General features: G+C 39.6%; 1 protein-coding gene across 1 annotated transcript in view; it reads left to right on the forward strand.

The window, feature by feature from the left end:
• Positions 1–7,784, forward strand: part of NCEH1 (neutral cholesterol ester hydrolase 1) — a 58,948-nt gene extending 51,164 nt beyond the window's left edge. Inside the window, exons 4-5 of the mRNA XM_049629597.1 lie at positions 4,114–4,285; positions 6,161–7,784. Coding sequence (XP_049485554.1) covers positions 4,114–4,285; positions 6,161–6,778 — 790 coding nt within the window. The 3' untranslated portion in view covers positions 6,779–7,784. The remainder of the gene's footprint in view (positions 1–4,113; positions 4,286–6,160) is intronic.
• Positions 7,785–19,271: the final 11,487 nt, after the last annotated feature.

Here is a 19,271-nt window from a genome sequence, read left to right on the forward strand (position 1 = left end):
CGTTTCAGATTCTGTGTCTCCCTCTCTCTCTGACCCTCCCCCGTTCATGCTCTGTCTCTCTCTGTCTCAAAAATAAATAAACGTTAAGAAAAAAAAAAAAAAAAAAAAAAAAGAATACAGGAAGTAGAGGCCTTGACGATGTGCCCCCAGAGTAGGTAGGTTAGGAACAATTTCTTTTTTTTTATGTTTTTTTTAAAGCCATATGGCTTATCACTTTCCTCGCCACAGGTGGTGCCATATGACATATTTTATATGTAAAAGTGTAAAATAAATCTTTAAAGTTTTGTTTGGAAGAAAGAAAAGTATATTCATAAAGATGCACCACATGCCAGGCACTGTGCTAGGTGGTTTGTTTGAGAATATTTTTGCAAAACCATTGAAATCATAAGGGGTGTCCTGTGATGTCAGAAGTCTATAGTCTGAGAATTTACTGCTTTGATGAGGTCATGAGAAAACACACAGACACACATTTAAAAGGCTGTGGATTTTCAAGAATAAGAATATTTTTTAAGGCAGGGGTTACATGTGGGTTTTGAAGTCAGTGGTGAATTCACCACTCAGCTTTGCCACTTAGCTGTTGTAGACAAGTTATGCATCCTCCTGGAGCCTCATGTTCTCATCCTTTTCTTTCTTTTTTTTTTATTTTTTAAATATTTTTTTATTTATTGAGAGAGAGAGACAGGGCATAAGCAGAGGAGGGGCAGAGAGAGAGGGAGACACAGAATCTGAAGCAGGCTCCAGGCTCTGAGCTGTCAGCACAGAGCCCAACACGGGGCTCGAACCCACGAACCATGAGATCATGACCTGAGCTGAAGTTGGACACTTAACAGACTGAGCTGCCCAGGCGCCCCCGTCATGTTCTCATTCTTAAACCCACGGGTTTGCCCTGCAATTTGAGTGAAACGCATCTGTAGCATATTTGGCGGGTGCCTCACCTAGCAGAAATAAGATAATTTTTATAGAGTGTACACATTTGTTAAACTGATTAAGCTTCATTCCTGAGTTTACAAGCAAATTTTGTATTTCTATAGCAGGAGGCATGTGCAGTTAACAGATAGGCAGAAGCCAGCACTGCAGAGTCATCTATCCCTGCAGTGAGCTGGGCAAATTGTGACTATACCTGCCATAAATTCATCAGGTGCTTTAACTCAAGATCTATAATTGTGAAATTAAAAAAAGTCAGAATCCTTTCAGTACTTTGCAGAGACCTATCTTTAAACAAAAGCTGCAGACAAATACATTTATACTTGCTTTCTTTGGCTATAGCACTCATAAATTTTCTTCTGACTCTTGAGTGTTCTGTGGCTATAAAAATATTACAGAACTTTTATACTTCTCAGGTCAAATTCAAGTTACTTTCAAGGCTTATCTTGAACTGGGTGACCTCAGAAATGTATAGTTTCACTATATTTTCAAATCTATGAAAATAGTGTCCCTTTTTATTGAATAAAATTAGAGAAAGTTTTGAGCTTGAACAAAGAGAAGGGTTTAGGAGGTAGATCTTTAAGGGCACCAGGAAGACGCTTGTATTATAATCTGTTGGGTTTTTTTTTAAGTATGTTTACTCTGCTATCTGAGCCAGTTATTAATCAACTGATAAGATTGTGGCAGTAGCAGGGTATCTTTTTTCTTAATTAGAAATTTCTTTTTTTTTTTTTTAAAGTTTATTTATTTTGAGAGAGACAGAGTGTGAGTAGGGGAGCCAAAGAGAAAGAGGGGGAATCTCAAGCAGGTGTGCACTCAAGAACTGTGAGATCATGACCTGAGCTGAAATCAAGAGTCAGATGCTTAACCAGCTGAGCCACTCAGGTGTCCCACCAATTTCTCTTGATTCAAAGTCACTAGACCTTTTGGGAAATAACATCTGAAGATTCAATTCATGTATGTGTACTGGTAGAATATGCTCTGTCATATTGGGCTACCAGGAAAACAGTTTATTATGATATATGGAATCTTGCTGAGACAAAATAGCCCTTATTCTCACAACTTGACTCATGAAGGACATGTGTGTTTATTTCATTGAAAGAATTAAGAATTCAGCTTGGTAAACTGAAGTTCAAATTGAGATCAAGTCCTAAAACTGGGGGTAAATGGAATCATATAAGATGGCGCCATCTAGTGGACACAATTGTATAATCCTACTCTTTTCACTCATTGATCAGTAGGATAGTAGTACTATATAGCATAGCAGCCACTTTAGGGCATAATGAAATTCAATGGGACAAAAAACATTTTGGATGATTAAATGATCACCGCAGATAGGAAAATAAAAAAGAAATTAGAAAAATTATTTTATCTGTTATAAGGTAACCACTGAAGGAATGTCACATTTAGGACTTTTAAAATGCAGTAATCAATATTCACTACTTCTCAGAGTATTTCACAAATGTTCATTTGATTGTATTTGCATTGAATGGCAAGATAATTAGCTGGATTTTAGATGGGAGAAAATAAGTTTCTAAGAATAGGTATGTTAATTATAAAATGAAAATGAAAAGACCTGAGGTTTTTTTTGTTTGTTTGTTTATTTCTTTGAAGAGAGAGAGCACGATCAGAGGAGGGGCAGAGAGAGGGAGAGAGAATTCCAACCAGGCACAACACCATCAGTGCAGAGTCCGACATGGGGCTTGAACCCATGAACTGTGAGATCATGACCTGAGCCAAGGTCAAGAGTAGGACGCTTAACTGCCTGAGCCACCCAAGCACCCCAAGACCTGAATTCTTAATATTACTAGATTTTAATTAAGTACTTAGTTTCTATTCCACCTTGTTTTTATCTGTGTTTGACTTATTTTACAAATAAAGTAACTTTTTGGTGCCCCAGTTTCTTTTGTCTGCAAAAGGAAGGTATGTTAATAAAAGGGTTTACTGGATGGATGATTATGTGCCTAGCACATTGATAGATACTGGGAACACAGCGATGAATAAAACATAGTCCTGATTTCAGAGAACATACTCTTCAGAAGAAACACATAAGTCATTTTAAGATGAGGCAGTAAGAACAGTAATATACTCCAGCACATAGAAGGATCAAGGAAAGGCATCCAGCTCAGCCCCAGAAGCAAGTGGAGTTATAGTCAAGGAAATCTACCTGGAGGAGTCTAAACCCATGAGTAAGGCTTAAAGGCTGAGTGAGAATTAATAGGGAAAGAAGGAGGAGGCTGAGAGGGCACTCCAAGCAGAGACTACCAGCAACTATGGATTTGTAAGATGTTATCGTGGATGGGGTATCTGACACAATTTTGCTGTGTTTCTCAAGTAAATCATGAAGGATCCCATATGGAGTCATTAAACAGGAGACCGATGAAGTGGTTGATGTTGCCAAGTCACCTTCTAATCCATAAGTGTCGTGAATTGAACACTGATTTCCAGAAATAAAATTCCCAAATCTGTTACGGTTCTACCCATATCTTAATAATCAACATCCACCTTTAACTTTGAAGTTGTGTTTCATGGCTGATGATAAAAAAGGGGGGAAAGATTATTGCTAATACAAAATCATTACATTTTTAATCCCTTTTTCTTTAATGTTTATTTTTGAGAGAGGGATAGACAGAGTGTGAGCAGAGGAGGGGCAGAGAGAGAGGGAGACACAGAATCCGAAGCAGGCTCCAGGCCCTGAGCTGTCAGCACAGAGCCTGATGCAGAGCTCAAACTTACGAATTGTGAGATCATGACTTGAGCCAAAGTTGGATGCTTAACCGACTGAGCCATCCAGATACCGCCAAATCATTACATTTTTAAACTAAGTATTTGATTTGCAAGAAAATGAATGGCTCAGGGGCGCTTGGGTGGCTCAGTTGGTCAAGCATCCAACTATTGATTTTGGCTCAGGTCATGATCTCACGGTTCATGAGCTGTCAGTTAAGAGCCTGCTTGGGATTCTCTCTCCCTCTCTCTCTCTGCCCCTCCCCCACTCATGCTCCCCCCAACCCTCTCTCTCTCTCAAAATAAACTTTTTTTAAAAAAAGAAAATGAATGGTTCAATTTTATATTTATTTCAATCCTTACCTGTTTACTTCTGTGTCAAAAGAACCAGCTTCCCCATAAACTTTAAAGGGCCTATAAAGACTTGGTGAAGTCCTTAAATGAATACAACTTTTGTCTTCACAGATACAGGCTAGTTCCAAAGGTTTATTTTCCTGCGCAAATTCATGATGTTGTACGTGCCACGAAGTATTTTCTGCAGCCAGAAGTCTTACACAAGTATTCGGTTGACCCGGGCAGAATTGGCATTTCTGGTGACAGTGCTGGTGGGAATTTGGCTGCTGCTCTGGGCCAACAGGTAACAGATTGCCCTGACATGCTGGTGGTAAGAGGATTCTCACTAACCTGCAGACCTACAAACATATTCTTCGCTATGTATGGCAAAGGCTTAGCAGGTAGGCTGGTCAGTATGGGGCCACGTTATTCAGATGACTGCGCTGGGAGAATTCTCGGATCTTTCTGAAGTAGCAAGAGGGGTAATTGAAAGAGATGTCACCTCTGAGTCTTTGGAAAGTCCCTGATTACAATTAATATGAAAGATGGGCTAACAGTTTATAGGGCTCTCTTGCTCCTCAGCAATATGCATGGAAATCAAGTATCTCCAGCTTCTTTTCCATACTGGACTTGCAAAATATTTTTGCTTAAATTCCAGTTGCTAAGATTGTTTCCTTAGAACTTTGAGTCAAACTGAAAAGCTAAAAAGTGTTTCCCAACATTTTTTAAAATCTAAAAGAAAAAAAATTGAAATGGGTCAGCCACTTCGAGTGTTATAATACCAGTTAACCTGAGCTTACCTGGTTAAATTCTCTGGTTAAAACTTTCTAGCTCTAATAGCACCCAAAATTTTGGGTGGCTGTGTAAATTCAAAGATAAGTATATTTTCTTCCTCTGATGGATTAAACAAGTTTAGAAGAGCATCTCTGTCTTCTCATCTCCAGATTTCTTTTGGTATTCTCAAATTGCAGTACATAGAGAACTTCGTTGGGCACTGATGGGTTTGCTATACATGTGTTCTGATGTGGTAAGAAGAAAGTCCTGGTGCAGTGGGGAGAGGATCATGGGCTTTAAAATTAGCAGTGGAATGGAATCCAGTCTCCCTGCTTTGGAAGCTACAGGGCTTCAGGCAAGCCCCTGAATATCTCTGACTCTCAGGAAAATGAGGATAATGCCATCTGATTGCAGGACTATTGCCGGGACTTAGTGAAATGATGTATATGCAATTCCTGGCACATATTAATAGTACTATTAACTGATCATTTCCTTTTGCTTTTATAGAGCAGTTATATCTTCCCTGGGGGATGGGGTTCTAAACTCTGACGTGAAACAAAATTGTACAGCTAAAGTGACCTTGAAGGTTGTTTAGTTGCCTATAAAACCCAGTGACCTAGTTAGCTGCCTTTTAGATGTTACATAAAAATGTGTACCATTTTGGACCCTAGGACTGGAAAATGAGGCAGTGTGTTCACATTTTGTGAAGGCATGGGGGGATGGAGATCTGATGAGGTAGAGGATGCGTTCACATTCCCATTTAACCTCAACTCTGGGGCACATGCTCATTAAGGAGAATGGAGGGCATGTTGCCAGCACTATCTAAATTCTCACTTATGCAGCATGAAGACTAAATGCTCATCAGAGGAGATATCCTGAGGTCCTGCTATAACACTTTGGAGTCCCATCATCTGTTCATTTAGCTTTTCCTACCCTTCTCCTCTGGAAGAGTTAGACTAGTTTGTTTCTCCCTAGAAAGCCATTGCCTTTTTTCACTTTGCACAGAATACTGAACTAAGAAAAGTTCTCATGTTATCCATCCATAGTACCCAGCAAGGTGTGCTAGTGCCGAAGGATAGATACAAGTGAAGTGTTCACGGGGGGTTAAAGACCTAAGAGATCACATGCATTTGCAGTGTTCACTAAAAACATGGGTTGCAAACATCATAACTTTCTTAGTAAACATCCAGCAGCTTGATGCATGTGTGGGGAGTGGTGCTGGTGGTGGGTGGTGGGGAAGTTTTTATTTCATAAACCGTATTACTTAATACCACGTCTGGTAGAAATTTCCTAGTTAGAACCTTTTGACTGATTCCAGGTAATGCATTCAGCTACTTTAAAAGGTGTGGTTTTCATACAAAGAGCCATGCAGCAGGAAATAATGTGTCTGCTTCCTCTTCTCCAGTTTACTCAAGATGCCAACCTCAAAAGCAAGCTCAAAGTGCAAGCTTTAATTTATCCAGTTCTTCAAGCTTTAGATTTCAACACGCCCTCTTACCAGCAAAATGTGAACACCCCAATCCTGCCCCGCTACGTCATGGTGAAGTACTGGGTGGACTACTTCAAAGGCAACTATGACTTTGTCCAGGCGATGATTGTTAACAACCACACTTCGATGGACGTGGAAGAGGCAGTTGCCCTCAGGGCCCGTCTAAACTGGACGTCCCTCTTGCCTGCATCCATCACAAAGGACTACAAGCCTGTGGTGCAGACCACCGGCAACGCCAGGATTCTGAGGGAGATCCCTCAGCTGTTGGATGCTCGCTCGGCCCCGCTCATTGCAGACCAGGAAGTCCTACGGCACCTCCCGAAGACCTACATTCTGACGTGTGAGCATGATGTCCTAAGAGACGATGGGATCATGTATGCAAAGCGTCTGGAGAGCGCAGGTGTGGAGGTGACCCTGGATCACTTTGAGGATGGCTTCCATGGATGCATGATTTTCACCAGCTGGCCCACCAACTTCTCAGTGGGAATCCGGACTAGGAATAGTTACATCAAGTGGCTGGATCAAAACCTGTAAAAGGAAAATTTCCAGAATCTTGACCTCCTGCACCTGCTTTGGAAAGAGATGCACTTTTTAGTTGATTACTTTCCCCTTGTTACTTGTGAGTTATGGAATTCCATTCCCTGCAGACTTTATGTTAATTTAATTTTTGAAAAATGTGTTTGACTAACGTAAGTACAAAATGTCTAAATCTGGTTCTCCAAGTGGACCATCTTTCTGTTCTTGTTTGTTTTTTGTGTTTTGTTTTGTTTTGTTTTGTTTTTAGCCAAACTACCACCGATACTCACGGCTACAGAAAGCAGGACTAGGAGCTGAAATAGCTTTGCGTTCTGTCTTCGTCAAAGAATTCTTTCCAGAAGAAATTCTTCCAGCTGTGGGTGGCATATGTGGGCTCTTCTTTAGCTTGTAGAGTTTACTTTACATTCAGAGCAGTGTTACTTGTGTGCACATTAAGGTCAGTGCTAGATACCAAGCGCCCTCTGTGCTTTATGGATAGATGGTTTTGTTTCCTATGGGAATTTCAACAAAGGTGTTCTAGCAAGGACAAATTTCTCAAATAACTTTCTTCCTTTAGAGTGTTAATTTTATGGGATAGCTCTCTGTAAGTCCAGTTGGATTATGACGATACTTGAAGGTTACTTTCTACCCCTATTATTAGAAAATCTACGATTGCATGTAGTGGATATCTGTACATTGTAAAGTTTTTTGGTTATGCTGTCTCCATAGGGGAGATCTTTTGGGAGCAAATTCATTTAGATTTAGGATAAGTTTGTCATTACAGAAACAAGTGAAAACAGACAAATGAACTAACTTATTTATTTTCATAATGAATACTTCTGACATAAATTACCAAGAGCAGTGTGTATATTTTTGGCATAGTCAGAAAAGAAGATACATTTAATATTGAAATTATGAAAAAATACCTTTAGAGGGTCTAGTTTATTCTTGAAAACTCAACTTTTTCACTTACATGGCTTTAAAATGGGGCTATTTTGGTATATATATATATATATAATACCGTATATATATATATATACGGTATTATATATATATATTTGGTATATATATATATATATATAATACCATATATATATATGAAATGTATTGTTTATTTTTTTAAGTTATTTAATGTTAATATATACAGCTCGACTTAAGATTTTTCAGAATAACATCTATGATGAATACTAAAAATAACGATATTTTTAAAGAAACTACCTTAGAATTATATCCACATGTAATTTTATGGAAAGAGGTAAAGTAGCTATTAATACTACTGTACATTAGGCTTAAATATTTTGATGTCTATATGCATATACAAATTAAAGTAATTAGAAACTGTGACTACACTTAGTAAATTCATCTAAGTTGACAGTTGGAGAATTTAGGTAAGACACACACTGCTCAATTCTGCCCTCTGTGGTGAGAGGAACGCTAGCTCATATTCTCCAGGGTGATGCATACCTGGTTCCTTCACCTCTTTTCTGTCTCCTTCCAGCCTGGTCTAGGAGTTACAATAGCCCAAGCTTGACTTTGTGTAAAGCCTTCACTGCCAGTGGGAATATCTTCGGCATAGCAGGGGACTCCAGTTGTGGTTTGAGTGCCTCTGCCCTCCTTCCTGCCACTTTTACCACTGCCCCCACCCTGCTCTTTGCAGGGACTGCCAAGGCCAGGTCATGATACAGCCAGTTCATCAGTGGAGAGGAAGAGGAACCTTTTCACTCATTTGAAAGATGGGCATTTCCTACTTCTGGCAAAGAAATAAGTGAAAGTGTACACCCTTCTTTTTTTTTTTTTATTAAAAATGTTTTAAATGTTTACTTATTTTTGAGAGAGAGCACAAGCAGGGGAGGGGCAAAGTGAGAGGGACACACAGAATCTGAAGCAGGCTCCAGGCTTTGAGCTGTCAGCACAGAGCCCGATGCAGGGCTCGAACTTGCTAACCAGGAGATCGTGACCTGAGCTGAAGTCGGACACTTAACTGATGAGCCACCCAGGCACCCCTTATTTTTCATTTATTGTACAAGCCAGTAGCATTGTATGTACAAAACAGATGTAAATGCAACAGTGTGTGTGTATGTGTGTGCCTGTATGTGTATAAAAATAATCATGCAAATTAACATGCTAATGGACAGACACAAGTTATTTACTGTCTCTGAGCCTCTTTTCCCTTTCCTCTAAAGTCAGAGATTTGAATTACTTAATCTGCAAGGTGTCTTCCAACAGTCAATTCCAACCATTTGGTTGGACTGGCAAATTGTATTGGCTTCTTCTACGGTGTTTTGGATTGTTTTGTTTTTTTGGGGGGGTTTTTTGGTAGGTCATTTTTCCATATATACACAGACACAAACATCATTAAAGATTTTTTTCCTAAAAAAAAAACAACAACAGGATTTTAGTTCTTCCTCTTTGACAGCTACTCTCATTTAATACTATTGTTTTCTTACATCATTTGAAGGGACCAATGTTTGGACCTTAGTTTGAGGTTATCTACCTCTAAGAAAGCAAAGAAAATATAATACATGTGCAGAGTTTCTTAAAATGGCATATTTTCACCCAGAATTATGAGCCAAATGCTGCCATAATTACAGACAACAAATGATTCTAGGCTTTAAAGGGTTCTCTTGGATGAAAAGGGAGTAAAAGAAAAAGGGTCAACCACTGTTTCTAATGAAAGACGTGAGTTTCATTAAAGCTTTTATGTGTGAATGATTTGCCTAATGACTTGCACTGGATCCCACCCCAGACCTTGCTTGAAGTTCTTTCTTGAAATTCTCCCTGGAATAACAGCTGGGAATCAGGATACACAAAAACCAGTACATGCAAGAGAGGCTAAACCAACCAAAAATCTGAGCGTTAAGAACTCCTTTGGGAAGACTACAGAGTTTTTGGTGAAGATATTTTAGTTTGGGGTGAGTTCGCTTTCTTTTAATTTTTGTTCTTAAATAAAAAAGCTTATGTTCTGCAGATTGATTTTTTTTATAGTGTGATGGCTTTGTTTTGTTTTTCTATTTTATGAAAAAGTTGATAGTCTTTTTGTAATGTTGTTTGTGAAATATGAACATAAATATATGAAGAAAAAAATCTTGAAGTGCTACAAATATAGTGAAGTGTAAATCGGTCTTAATGTTTTATCATTGATTTGTGAAGAATTTGAGACTATTGTATCATTCTCTTGGTGGCTATGATATTTTATGCATGACCTTTTAACTTTTGACTTTTTGCTTATTTCCCACTGCCAAGGGCAAGGCAGATTTTATGAAGGATTTTGGTAGCAAATCTATTTTATAAGACGAAAATCCAGTGTGGAGATAGGAAGGCCTGTATCTGTTTTGACTCAAGTTTGGAAATAAAATGGCTCCATCTGGGAATGTGCCTCTTTCACTTTTTGTCTCCCTTTCTGGTTCCCATCTCTGTCTCTGTATCTCAGATCCCTAGCCACAGCTCTGCTCAAATCTCCTGCCGGTCAGAATCCTCCAGCTGCCTTTCAATCACTGAGAGGTAGTTCAGTGGCCTCCTTGATGACAATCAATTCTTGTCTGGATACAGTATGTACTGCTCATATCGGGGAAACCTGCCTTGGTCTGGCTAGAATATTCTTAAAAGTGAGGCAGACCCTGGGGCTATTTTGGGTCTTTCAATACACGTATTAGAAAGGGACGATCTTAGGGCAGATGAATTTGGATTGGAATTCAATCCACAGATGTATCAATATCACTGGAGATGTATCAGTATTACTAGAGGCAAGTTTTCAAATTGACCCTGACATTACAAGCGTATCTAATAATTTCACACATGAGTTTATTATGCTTAGTTTATATCAACGTCATAGGAATGTTCAAAACTTTTTTTCAAAGTGAATTGTTCCTATTCTAAACGGTCACATATGTGTGTATAAATTATATTTTTCTATTCAGTTATTCAACTCAATCTTTCATTCTCAACAAAACCTCTGCTGGATGGCTATGTTTGCCTGGAGAGATCCACTAACAGTTCCAACAATTCTCCTTTGGAGCATGAAAGATGTACTTTATGTGTTTTAATATTGTCGTTTTTGTGATTTTCATTTCTTTAATCTCCCACTATTTTTTTTAACATGTTTTCCAATAGATCCTGTATTTAAACATCTAGAAGATGTTTATACCAGTACCAGATTCCCCAAATCTCGGAGATCAGAAACGTAAATATGTTTTCTAGTAGGCATACGTGGGCTATGTAGCCCTGTCACTTTAGAACCAGTATCTTGTGTCATTAGAGAAGCTGCTGGCATTTTTTTGTGTGTCTTGTTTGGAAGGCCCCTCCCTCAGATTTTCTCAGGGTTGGCTCCTTGTTGGCCTTTGAGATAGAGAGCTCCACCTTCTGGAGAGACTGCCCAAACTAGACCCAGCCTTTCCAGTCACCACCCATTCTCTAGCCCCCTCTGATTTCTGTTTTTTGCTCCTGTTTGTAGTTTAGTCCTCTGTCTGCAATTCTCACTATTTGATTATGTGTTTGTTTTCTGTTTTCCCCATATTTAAATTTAAGCTCCATGAAGGCGGGGACTTTGTCTTGTCCAGTTCTATTTCCTCAGCAGTTAGAACAGAACACATGGTGGACTTTCGAAAAGTGTTTTTGAATAAATAAATCCTCGCCAAGAAAAATTGACAACTGACTCTATGTTGATATTTTGCCAGAGGCAAAAGGCAACCTTAGCTTGACATTAGCCAGCCTCCAGGATCCTGTAAGTCTCCTTTAACATATGAAAATCCCTTTGGAAACTTCCTTTATCTCTACCCTCACCCCCACCCCCCAAAATATATATTGACAATCATCCTCCAAACATTTGGTCCCTTGATACACATCTGAAGTTCCCATGACTAAGGTTTTACTAGACAGTAGTAAATGCCGTTTTACTAACAGCAGCTAGCCCCTTACAGTCCTGGAAACCTTGCTTGCAAATTCCTTAGGGACTTTTGCTATCCCTAAACCCCTCCCAACTTAAAAGTATATAACCAGTCAGTCACTCCTCACAACCCCAGTGCAGCTCTTTCTGCCCATGGGTCCTGTCTCATGTTTTAATAAAACCAACTTTTCTGCACCAAGGACGTCTCAAGAATTCTTTCTTCACCGTTTACTCCCGGACCCTGAATACATTATATCACATCAGATAAAGTGCAGCTTGGGGTTGTGGTTTTGTTTTTTTTTTCAATTTCTTTCATAGCTTGGGTCCTTTCTGTATTTTTCTTAACAAATATTGACTGAGGTTTTTAAATAAACTGTTGCAAACTGCCCTAAAAGAATGATCTATAGGAGTGCCTGGGAGGTTCAGTCGGTTAAGCCCAGGTCATGATCTTGGGGTTCATGGGTTCCAGTCCCGTGTCGGAGTCTGTGCTGACAGCTCAGAGCCTGGAGCCTGCTTCGGATTCTGTGTCTCCTCCCTCTCCCTGCCCCTGCCCCACTCGTAGTCTGTCTCTCTCTCAAAAAATTAATAAACATTAAAAAAAATTATTTTTTTAATTAAAAAAAAAAAAGATCTATATAACACATCACTCAAAGTCTTCCATGGAAGTCAATTTAAGAGTTTGAGAAATTTTAATCAGTCAAAACAATTCTACCAACTTTAGGATATTGTCTTCTTTCTGGTCTCATTATTTTTAAATTGGGAATCAAATTCTATGTTCCTTATTCCAGTTAAATTCATGCAGTAGAGGTGCCTGGCTGACTCAGCTGGAAGCGTGCGACTCGATCTCAGAGTTGTGAGTTAGAGCCCCATGGTGGGTATAGAAATTGCTAAAAAAAAAAAAAAAAAAAAAAAAAAATTAAAACTTAAAAAATATTCATGCAATACTTACTTGCCTGGCCAAAGAGTAGACTTATTTTGAGTATTCTTCTTTAAAAGATTTACTAAGCCGAGTAACATCACATCACCCTTGCTGACTCCATTTTCACCACTCTCACGGAATCAAGTTGCCTGCCTTCTACCCAAAACCAGTACCTCAATTTGCATCCTTGATCAATTCATTATTAACTTATTCAAAGATGTGCTAAACTACCTCCCCTTTCTGCTGGAGCTTTTACTCTCACTGAACTCCTTCCTTCCTCTTAGCTCTATAAATATAGCCAAATCTGTCCTGTCCAGAAGGAACTCTTCTTTTGGCCCTTTACCTCCATTTTATTTTCCTTCTGATCCAAACACTACAATGTTCTTTTGGCTATCTATTGCTGAGTAACAAATTATTCTGAAACTCATAATTTTAAACACCAGCCAAATGTTACTGCGTGATGTTGACTAAGCTTAGCTTGGTGGATCATATGCTAAGTGTAGCACTCCACTGGGCTGGAACATCGTGATGGCTCATTGCATGCCTGGCAGTTGTTGCTGGCTGTTAACGGGGTGACTGGGTTCTCCTGCACATGGCCTTTCCTCCTGGATTAGAGTCCTAAAAGCATGGCATCTGGATTCCATGATGGAGCATGCCTGAGTGTGCAACAGCGGGAAGCTTTGTATCTCCTAAGATCCAGGTTTGGAAGTTACCCAGCATCGTTCTACCATATTCTGTTGGTCAAAGCAAATCATAGGATTAGCCCAGATTCAAGGGGAGGTGAAACAGACAGCACTGCTTACTGGAAGGAGTGACAAAGAATTACAGTCCTCTTCAATGCACCACAATTCCTGCCTGGAGACATTTTCATTTTTTTTTTTTCAACATTTATTTATTTTTGGGACAGAGAGAGACAGAGCATGAATGGGGGAGGGGCAGAGAGAGAGGGAGACACAGAATCGGAAACAGGCTCCAGGCTCTGAGCCATCAGCCCAGAGCCTGATGCGGGGCTCGAACCCACGGACCGCGAGATCGTGACCTGGCTGAAGTCGGACGCCCAACTGACTGCGCCACCCAGGCGCCCCGAGACATTTTCATTTTGATGAGCCATTGACAAGAACAAAATCCTTTGCTTGCATTTATAGTACATTGATGATGGGGAGAATTTTCCATAGAGAATTTTCCATACTTCTGGCCCCCATACATTTTTAACCTTGTTTTTCCTCCACCACCCCTCAACTTCTGGTGCTGGTGACAGTTCATATTTTAGTACATCTGGCCTCATACGTCAGCAGAGGGAGGGTTAGGGGTATTCCTGGAAGTTATTCTCTTTGTGGGTGAGTCAGCAATAACTTAACTGACACAGCTGCAAATCACATAAACATACCCCACTAAACCCAAGCCAAATGCCCCACCATCTCACTTTTCCCTTGACTGGATCCCCAAAATATTTGCCACCACTCTAAGCATGTGACACCTGGGCAATGGTGATGGAGAAACGGGGGTGGAGTCAGTGACAGTAACCAGCTGCAGTTAAAAGGTATTTTAACCTTTGTGTGTTTAAGAAAAAGGCAATAATCTTGTGTACCTTTGAGTGGGGTCCCTCTAGTTCCTTGAATGGGACCCATGCCTATGAGGGGCCCTAAGCTCAAATTTTATGGTAAATCTCCCCCTGCACAAGATTCCGGTTCATACTTTCACCCTCACTTAAATGCCTCTCCTGGGCCATCCAGTAGCCCCACCAGTGCAGCAAGTCCCAGACTAAATGCACACATTGCCCTCTCCCCCTGCTCTGGCATGGCCTGATCTAGGCCCATTTCACTGCAGGGTAGTTCTCCAGTCTCCGGTCACCCAGGCTAGGACTGTGAAGGTCATCTTCATCTTAGGCCTTCAACTTTGGCAGTCCCCAAGACCACTCAGTTCTATTTCCCAAACATTTATAGATAAAATACTTATATATTTATTATTTCTAAGATATTTGTATGAAAGTGTTTCTATATCAAATATCCCAAACATGCAAAATCCATTCCCTTCTTTCCATGCCTGGACCCTCTGCTCTAGTTCCAAGCTCAAAATCCTTCAGGCCATTGGTTAAGTCCAGTGCACCTCACCTGACGTGCACAGCTCTCCCTCACAGCCCTGCGCCCGCAGACTTCACCCTCCAGGTGTGGTCTGGGCACCGTCCAGGTGTGTATATATATACCACATCTTCTTTATCCATTCATCCGTTGATGGACCAAATGTTAGATATTTTTAAATGAACCTGTCAGGGTGCCTGGGTGGCTCAGTAGGTTGAGTGACCAACTCTCGATTCTCTCTTTCTCTCTCAAAACTGTTTCCATACAATACTATGATGTTAGTTAGCTTCGTGACTGTTTTTCTTTCACAAGTGGAGTTTTCCAGCTGCTGCTTGACATGTGGTCCTGCAGCAGGTGGGATGTGGAGCAGATACGAAAATCCAGCTGGCTCCTGTGAAGCCAGACATGAAAGAGTTTCTGCGAAGATGTAAAACAATGCCACACGTCTCACTCATTTTGTGCTTAGAAAATTTAGGGGTTCGTTTTCCAAAAAATATAGCTTAAGCCTTAACATGTAATTAAATACATTAATAACCATGTTTAAAATTTCTCAGTTTCAATTCCTATATGGTAAATTAAAAATCAATAAATAAAGTCCATATGAACAAAAGCTCTTGGGGTCCTCAACAATTCTTTTAAAGTTTATTTATTTCGAGAGAGAGAGAGATTACGCGCGTGTGCATACATGAGCAGGGGAGGGGCAGAGACAAGGAGAGAGAGAATCCCAAGCAAGCTTCTCACTGTCAGAGAAGAGCCCAACGTGGGGCTTGAACTCACAGACCGTGAAATCATGACCTGAGGTGAAACCAAGATTTGGACTCTTAACCCCCTGCACCATCCAGGTGCTCCTGGGTCCTCAGTAATTTTCAAGAATGTAAGGTCCTGAGACTGAAACATTGGAGAAGTGCTGTTGTACATCATCATCTCTTAACAGGCCCTGTATGTTGTCTAAGATACAGCCGGCCAATGCTGAACTTATCACGGTTCTAAACACATACCACGTGTTCTCCTACTTAATTCTTTTCCCTCTGCCTTTCTTCGTCCTGCCTTGTCTCCCTTTGCCAGCCTCTTCCAGGGTACCTCTTTCTAACTCCTCCCTCCACAGGATGATTCAGCCTCTGGTCTCACATTGCACTCAAAACATGGCCAGGTAATTGTTAGTGGGTCTGACTCCCTCACAGCACCATGGGAGCCTTGAGTGGGGTCATGTCAGCACCACCTTTGCGACCCCAATGGCTGACACAGTACCTCTCACAGAATAAGCACTCAAGAAATCTTTGCTGAACAAATGTTCTCATGTCATCACAACTTAAAACAGTGTTCTCATAACATGTAAAATTATGCCTGATACTATTATATATATATTTGCTTATTTATATTCTTAATATAAAATCTCTGTTTTGTTTTTTTGTTTTCCTTCAGATGTTTTCTTTTACTAATGCACTAACTTATTTGGTCAACAAATGAAATCCTGAAGCCTGTAATAGAATATTTTTAAATTCAAGGCTATTGCCAGCAGAGGGCACTCTTGAAAGTAAAAGGCATTAACCATCCTCGACATTGCTGTGTTTCATCTGGAATTTCAAAAAAAGATTTCCCTGTAGCTTTCTGGAACGTTTTATATTTATAAAAGGTAAATAAAAAGGCACGCTATGTTTCATCACAGAATAAATTGAGGTTTTTTTTTTAAAGTAGAGTTTAAAATCCTCATTAAGCACCTGGTAGAGAATGACTGAAATCTCAAAACAAAGCAAAACAAAACAAACAAAAAAAGGACTCACATCAGTCCTTTGTTAAAGCATGACTCACTTCCCTGCCCACCAGAGTGTGTGTCATTTTTTCTTACATGTTTGTATTCAAGGTAGATATTTGCCGTCCTTTTGGAAAAAAGCTGACAGAAGAATGGTGTTCTGCATTTTTGAAGGACCATTTAATGCCAGAGAAAATACAGGACCGTCATCTTTTGTTGTGCCTGCTGGCAAACTCCAGGGACCCAGCATTTGGTGGATCCTTAGATGTGAAGAAAATGCCTTTGAAAACAGTATGTAAGGCAGACCTAGGTAGCCTTCAAAAGCTAAAGCACATTTTCAATGCAAAAAACATTCAGCAGGGACTTTGCAGGACTGACATATTTTAAAAACATATAATATGTTCTACGGTTACGGGGGAAAAGCTTGCCACTCAACCAGCCCACACGGAACAGAGGAAATTGCATGAACTAGCATTTAGTAAACCACAATTCCATGTCCAGCTCAGCCAGCAAATATCTAAGCAAATTTAGGTAAGTCTTGGTTAGTGCCTTGTTTCCACCCTTTAAAAAGCTAGACAGTCTTTAAACTTCTTTCTTATTCCACAATAATACTTGAAGCAGCTTATAATTAAACAAAATGTACAATGAAACAGTTATATAGACATAGGAGCTCATAGCCAAGGAAAAGAACAAAAATATGCTAGCTAGAAAAATCAGTTGCCTGGGTTAATTTCTGGTTTGACTCCGAGCACCCTGGCGGTTAAGGCAAAAAATAACAACGGCGGGCGGTGAGTCAGCTTGCTTCATAATGAAGAATTCCAACGTCTCAGAGGTGGCAGTCTTTCTCTAGCACCAAATTCTAAAAGAAAATTCCTACATGTGCTTCTGGACAGCGTCTTCGAGTATTCTAAAGCAAATACAACAGGAATTTTCACATAACTATTTATTTAATGAACCTCAATGAAAACTGAGAGCATAATTTTAAGCCTCAGCATATCCATACTTTACATCCATGAAAGTTAGAGTGTTTGCCCTACTTCAGGCCTCCAAGGACTATTTTATAAATAAAGCTATAGAAGGGCATTTTTAAAAGTTGTAAGTTAAACAAGTGTTAGATATTTTTTACTTTCTATAATTTATTTTTTATAATTTACATCCAAGTTAGCACATGGTGCAACAATGATTTCAGGACTAGATTATTCCTTAAGCTCCTTACGCATTTAGCCCATCCCCCCCACCCATAACCCCTCCAGTAACGCTGTTTATTCTCTATATTTGAGTCTCTTATGTTTTGTCCCTCTCCCTGTTTTTATATTATTTTTGCTTCCCTTCCCTTATGTTCATCTGTTTTGTATCTTAAAGTCCTCATATATGTGAAGTCATATGATATTTGTCTTTTTCTGACTAATTTCGCTTAGCATAATACCCTCTAGTTCTATCCACATAGTTGTAAATGGCAAGATTTCATTCTTTTGATTGCTGAGTAATACTCCATTGTATATATATATATATATATATATATATATATATATACCACATCTTCTTTATCCATTCATCCGTTGATGGACCAAATGTCAGATATTTTTAAATGAACCTGTCAGGGTGTCTGGGTGGCTCAGTAGGTTGAGTGACCAACTCTTGATTTCAGCTCAGGTTATGATCCCAGGGTTGTGAGATCAAGCCCCACATCGGGCTCTGTGTAGAGCCTGCTTAAGATTCTTTTTCTCTATCTCCCTCTGCCCCTCTCCTCCACTTGCACTCTCTCTCTCTTTCTCTCTCAAATAAAAAAAATAAAATAAATGTATTTCTCTAGGCATACTGATAATAAGGTGATAAGCTTTCTTTGGTGCCAAAGGAAGAAAACAAGGGTTGTTATAGTTACATAGAAAAATTATTAAAGGTTATACAAGACACTTAACTGTTTACCTCTGGGGGATAAGAAGAAGGATCTTAGAGGAAGAAAGTTCTTTTTTCTACTTTGCTTCTCTCCAAAAAATTTGAAATTTTCATAATGATTATGTACTACTTAATATTTTTAAAAAGATAATTTACTCATAAGTAGTACCCTATACAGTATACCCTAAAAAGGATTTCAAACATCTATTCTAATTTTCTTTTAGTTGCAATTTAGTTCATCTCTTTGCAAGTTATCCCTTGCAAGAAACACTCATTCAAACTAGGTTAAGTAAAAAGGGAGTTTTATTATAATGATACAACCAGAAATCTCTTAGACATCCATGATCAAAAAATGAAAGAAAGCCTGCTGTCAGGGACCTTGGTATAGAAAATGCAAGAACCCAGCTACTTTCTCTGTTTCTCCATGTACCTAATTTCTGCTTCTTCCTTCTTATCTTCCCAAATAGCCACCTGTTCTCAGCAGACAGGCTTTCTTCTTTAAGAATCCATCATAATTCTGTATGATCAAAACTGATCAGGAGTGGGGTTGAAACATCCACTCCTGATTCTCTAAAATGTTTATGTCTCTTTAACCAGAGCTTCTAAACATTAATCTGTATGTGAATCACCTGGAGATCTTGTTAGACTGCAGATTCTAATTCAGTAGGTCTAGGTGGGTCTGGAGAAACCCAGGTGATAGCTTCATGCTGCTGGTCGGCAGACCACACTTTGAGTAGCAAAGTCTTAGCGCACATTTTGAGAGGTGTCTGATTAATGGCTAGCCAGTCAATGATTTGGGTTGGATGCAAGCATATATGGCCTGGGATAACTGTATGGCATGCCCACTTAGCAGGAGTTGTGGATGGGAAAAAAGTCTAGGAGAAAGAAAAGAATGGGTGGGCAGGCACCTTCAAAACATAGGTCAGACATTTTAGTCTTGTCTGCATCCCAAGTTGCCATGAATACGATCCAGTTGTATACAATAG

This window comes from Panthera uncia, chromosome C2 (assembly GCF_023721935.1).
Source record: "Panthera uncia isolate 11264 chromosome C2, Puncia_PCG_1.0, whole genome shotgun sequence".
Lineage (NCBI taxonomy): Eukaryota > Metazoa > Chordata > Mammalia > Carnivora > Felidae > Panthera > Panthera uncia.